General features: G+C 28.0%; 1 protein-coding gene across 1 annotated transcript; it reads right to left on the bottom strand.

The window, feature by feature from the left end:
* Positions 1 to 2494: 2494 nt before the first annotated feature.
* EIN_459830 (hypothetical protein) lies at positions 2495 to 2901 on the bottom strand (the record flags this gene model as incomplete). Its single annotated transcript, XM_004255335.1, has 3 exons — positions 2495 to 2686; positions 2762 to 2818; positions 2860 to 2901. The coding sequence occupies 3 exons, from the start codon at positions 2899 to 2901 to the stop codon at positions 2495 to 2497; spliced, it is 291 nt and encodes a 96-aa protein (XP_004255383.1).
* Between the last annotated feature and the right edge of the window lie 3349 nt (positions 2902 to 6250).

The following is a 6250-nucleotide window of genomic DNA, read 5'->3' as shown; positions in this document are numbered from 1 at the left end:
TTGTTTTTTATATTAAAATTGGAGTTTTAATACTCATGTTTGAGTTTTGACAAAAGTCATAATTCAAAAAACAATTAAATTGAAGAATTCCATGGACCCAACATTTAGATGTAATAATAAATGTTTTATATTTAAAAATACAACATTTTTAAAGCAAAAACAACTAAAAATATCATTTATATGTTATTTTAATCGAATTTGGACGATTTACTAATATAATCATTAAATTTATATTGTTATAAAATGGTTCTTTTCTAATTTTAATCAAAAATAATAACAATAATAGTTTTATAATATAAATTTGGTTATTCAAAATTTGTTTTTTATTAAAATGTGATGCAAATGTTGCCAACTATTGGAACACCACTTGAGTTTCTTTCTAAGGAAAAAACAGCTGCATTTCGAATTTACAATACTATTGATAGAATACCAAATATTGACACTAAAGACAATTCAGGGAAAACCCCGAAAGTGTGATAAAGAAATTGTGTTTGAAGATGTCCAAGTCATTTACCCAAGTCGATCAAAGAAGACCATTTTAAATGGACTTGATTTGACAATTGAAAAAAAAGACAGTATCTCTGTTTGGAGAGTTTGGCTGTGGGAAAAGAACAATAATACAGTTGATTCAACGAATGTATGAAATCAGTGGCGGGTCGATAAAAACAGATAATACCAAAATATATGAATTGGATGTCAACTGGTAAAGAAGCCAAATTGGGATAGTTCGCCTAGTACCTGTCTCATTTTATTGCTCTATTAAAGATAACATTCTTATTTCTATTTGCAATAGCACTCTTGCAAGAGTTTTAATAAAGAATCCACAAACTTTACTGTTGGATGAGGCTAGTAAAGTGCACTCGACAAACGAAATGATAAAGTTGTTCAAAGTGTATTAGAAAAGGCTGGAAAAGGAAGGACAACAATAATAGTCGCACATCTATTTTTAATAGTGAGAAATGCAATTTTGATTTGTGTGTTTTATCAAGGCGAAATATTAGAGAAAGGGACACATAGCGAGTTAATGGATATAAAAGGGACTACTAAAGACTAAATCAAACAACAGTCTTTCGAAGACGAGGCGGATCAAGATTAGGTTGATCAAAATGTGAAACAATTAATGAAATTAAAAAACAACAAAATTGAAGAATCTCCTATTTCTGATGATATTAAAAATGCCACTGATGAAGAAAACAATGAAAATAGTGAAGTAATAGATGAAGAAAACACACGAATCAACCAAGAGAGAATTGAAAAGATAACAAAAAACACTGAAAATCAAATTGATTTTCACTGTTTAAAGTGGTGATTGAAAACAATTAGAAAGACCCAATTGCATTTACCATTGATAAGTTGAGTGCTCTTGGTGGAGGTCTTGTGATGCAGTTTTAATGTTGAGTATATCGATGCGTTGGCCTATTTGCTATAATTCAACCCGACGACTCCAACATACAGTATGTTGCTCCAAAATTTCTATGACAAATTGTTGGAAATAATATTTTATTGTATTGTAATTTACTATTTGCTGTTTTTGTTGACTGTCATTATCATCAAAAGAGAAGTTGGATAATCGAATGAAAATGACGTTATATTCAAAATTGTAACATCGAAATGTCGAGTACTTTGATAAAAGAAATTCGTTAGAGAGATTGTATGACACAATTTTCGGATCAATTGAAAATTGATGATAAAGATATTAAAACACTTCCATTTTATTAATTAAGAGAACGTAATGGGATGGTCGGACAAGAGCCCATGTTGTTAAGTGAATCGATATTGGACAATATTAGACGAGGAAGTTTTGACGAAGTATCTATGGAAAAGATCATTGAAATAAGCAAAATGGCTAATACACACGACTTTATTGGTGCACTTCCTGAAGGATATAATAAAATTGTTGGTGATAGAAGAAGTCAGATGTTTGAAATATGCGTTGTTATTTGTGGTAAAATTGCTGAGATGAACACGTGAAAAGTCAATGAAAATGAAAAAAAATATCATGCTTTGACATCTCAGCAATTTGGTACTAATGATTGATTAATATTTAGTATTTTTATATTTTTCACTCCATAAATAAGAAAAGTATAAATTAGAAATGTCTATTAAAATAGACCTTATTTCCTTTATAATGAATACCTTTTGATCAAATTCTTATTTTATATATTTTTTGGTGTTTTTAACAGAAAAAACAACACTGAAAACAAGTATTTTTGTTGTTGAACAATATACTTTTTACTCAAAATATGTATTTTTAACTCAAAATAATCAAATTATCAATTATTTGTACATTAATAAATGTCAAAAATGTATAAATTTGATAATTTCTTGAAAAAACAACACTTATAAATTACTTTAAAAATATTCAATTAAAATACACTTTAATATACAAATTTGAGCGATTTCAAATGATTTAACCGAAGTTTGTACTCTTAAAAACACAAAGGAATGAATTATGATATAATCAATGACCAATAATAAACGATTGCATGACATCTTATTCCCCGAGTGCATAAGTAACAACTTCGATCGGAAAATTGAATTCTCTTGTGATATTTTCCGGTTCCATTTGTCTTGGGACGTGAAGTATCACATTTGTGCACTTTTCCACGCATTCACAGAAGAGATTCTTCAATCCAGGGAACAACGAATTGAGACTTTGTTTGTTTCTAAAAGCACCAGGCCTGCCCTTTTAATTACTTATATAAAAATTATTCAGAGAACACATAAAATGAGTAAGTAATAATATCTTTAAATAACAAACCCAAGGCCGCGATATGATAATCACATCATATTCCCGTATGTTCATCTCTTCGACAAACTCAAATGCATCTTCACAGACACAATTTATCTCTTCTCAACTTCATAGATCTCAGCATTGTGCTTGAGCATCTCAAACTTCATTTTATCAATATCAACAACAGTCACGGAAAAGTTCTGTGCGGCGTGTTGTATCAAGTACCCCTCTACACAACAGAACAAATCTAACACTTTAATTCTTCTCCTTTAAAAATGAGTGAAGTGTAGACTCATTGCTTCATTCCTCGCGATGTCTTCTGGTGTCATTGAGTACCATGCCTCTCTATCCATTAGTCTTCCTTTGTCATATTTACTAAATAATGAATATCTTTGTTTATAATACCTTTCTTCTTCCGTAATAGTAAATTAAATTATCAATTGTAGTTTTATTTAATAATATATAACTTAATTGTTATTATATTATTATATTAAATAAACTTTCGATTAGAATATCTCCAACAGCGCTCTCATTATACATCGCATTGAACTTTATAGATGACACAAAATGGTCACATAATGCTTCAAATTGTTTAGCGTAGTTTTCTGTATTCCATTTAAATGTTTTTCTCTTTTTAATGTTAACAAGTGCACTTTTAAAAAAAGTTTAAAATATTTTGTTCACAGTTTTTTCTGTGGGGTGGTCTTTTTGGCGCCGTTATATTTCTCCATCACAAATTCGAAAAATGCTTTGGATGATTATTGTTTCATCATTTCCAGATATTGTTTTTGTGTGACGGTGAGGGTCTGCAAACGTAGAGAATTCGTTATGTGCCAACTTAAATTATTTTCCTTCCTTCTCTGTAATTTCACTAACAAATTTGCTCATCGGAAATCGGTTTAATTCTTCATCTAAATGGGGGTGTTTGACACTCCTCAGAACATTTAGACTTCCCCCTCAACGTATTTTGCTTGCTGTGTTGTGTTTTTTAAAGTTGTTGCGTTCTGTCAACTTGTGATAACAACACTCAACAGCAGCAAGATCCTTCACCTCTGGAATCTTCACAGAAAGCCTTAAATGTGTTGAAATCAAGTTCCCGCATGTGTAAAAACGCGTCATTAACAGTTCATTCGAAGGGGTAACGGTCGAAATTTTGGTCATAAATTCCTGAGGCGTTATATCGGCCAATAAATACACAGAAATTGTTTTTTGGATATGATTATCAAGGGGTTTTGAGTTGATTTTGACGACTTTTGTGAACATTTTTGAAAAACTTTTTCTTCGCGTTGTTCCATTCTGTCTAATAAATTTTGTTTGCCTTCGACTCTAATAGCTTCGAGACCTAAATCTTCCATTTCGTGTAATAAATAACTTTTTCCTGAGCCAATGTCAATAACTGTTTTGGTCCAAATCTCAGTGATCTTTTGCCATAAAGCTCTACACTCGTTATTATTCTTCTCATTCATAAAAACTGAACGTTTTTTAATCTATAACAATTTAATTACATAATTAACATAAATTATCATAACTTTTTACTAATATTTTGATAAATTAATAAATAAACACTATATTAATTTAAATTGATCAATTTTAATAATCATTAATTACAAACATATTATTCATTTATGAAGTGAATTGTTTTATTATTGTTATAATTAATATAAGTGTTGTTAATTTTGTTGGTTTTGAACAAAGATTTTTAAAACAAAAAGCAAATTAAAAGTCAATTATTTAAACAAATATTAGAACAACAACAAAGTTTTAAAATAATATGTTTTTATACAAATTATTTATTAATGAAAGTTTTTTGTTGTGTATTTTGTTTGTGTTTTATTTTTCTTTTTGTTAATAGATCTATTTTGTAAAACCTTAAAAACAAATGATAAAATATTTGTTTTGTGTGATATTTAAGTTTTTATTAATTTGTATTTGTCATGTTTTTATCGTTTTATACATCATGCAATCTAACTTCACATTTTAAACATGTTTTATTGTTTTAATACTTTTTTAATTAAAACACCTTAAGCAATTAGTTCCACTTGTACACACTTTGAAATTACCAATACATTTCTTGCCTCTTAACAGCATTAAAATCGTTATACAATTCAAACATGTGTTTTTTCTTTAACCATCAAAGCCTTATCTTTTCAAAAAAACACTTAGTTTCATTAGTACATTTTTTTATTGTATTAATTTTGCACACCATTTTTTATTGATAAAAACTTTTGAACAAACATTTTAAAAGTATAATTTATTTTTAAGTTGTTATTTATATTTAAAATGCATTCAATGGCAGACTTGTATTCTCAACATTTTTATTACATACAGAATTAACTTCTTTAATGTTAAAATACATCAAAACAAAAAAACACTTAAACTAAGTTTCACAAATATGATAATCGGTTTTATGGTAGTATTTTTTGTGTTATTTTTGTAAAATTTGGGTTTTTTAATGTTCATTTAACACAAGAGAAGAAAAATTCAAAAAGTGTTTTTGGTTGATTTTTTGAAGGGTCAATATTATTAAATTGAAAAAGTTCATTTTTCCAATTATTTTTATTGTTTTGATTAAAATATATTAATAAATTTGTTTTACTCAAATTGGTGTTGTTTAATTTAAATTAAACTTTATTATGCTACTCAAGTTTTATAACAAAAAAACATTCAGAATTTAAATAAAAATCGAGGAACAATTTTATCACATCTTTTGTCTATTCTTTTAATTACCAAAAAGTCAAGAATACATTAAAATTAATTATTATAAATAAATGGATAAAAATAAATATCAAAAAGACAACGTGGCCGAGTGGTCCAAGGTATATGAATCGAAATCGTTTCTCGTTTGAGGTGTAGGTTCAAATCCTGCCGTTATCGTTTTATTATTACCATTTTGAAAGAAGAGAACATAAACCCATCAAATGTTGTGTTATTAAATATAATAAAAAGTGCATTTGCCGGGACTCGAACCCGGATCTCCACCTTGGAAGGGTGGAATTCTGCCCTTAGACCACAAATGCTTCTTATTTTTAATAATTAATAAAGACTCCTTATTTCACATAATATAAATCATTAATAAAGCAAAATTAATGAATTATATCGTGTAATACTCGATACACAATTAGTTGTAATCAAGTTTTTAATAATTATAAACATAAATAATGGACATTTTTATTAATTAATTCACCAATTTGGTTAATTAAATTTTGAATACTATTTAATATTGACATACTTTTATATCGTGTTTGTTTAAGAGAATTCTTTTTTATCTGTTTATACTTTAAATGTTGAGGGGGTTTGAATTGGGAATTTTGACAGATTAATATATCGATGATTAAAAATGGTCCCGGCGGGGATCGAACCCGCGACCCTCGCATAACTCTATTCTATAAGTACGATGCACTACCGACTGTGCTACGGGGCCTTCTAAATAAAAAACAACTTTCTAAAGTTTTAGTCACGTATTATTAATAATAATTATTATTTTTACTTCAATTATTAAACTAAATTTAAAACCAC

This window comes from Entamoeba invadens, assembly GCF_000330505.1.
Source record: "Entamoeba invadens IP1 unplaced genomic scaffold scaff_1105074726351, whole genome shotgun sequence".
Taxonomy (NCBI): domain Eukaryota; phylum Evosea; order Mastigamoebida; family Endamoebidae; genus Entamoeba; species Entamoeba invadens.
This window is presented reverse-complemented; position numbering and strand designations above follow the sequence as displayed.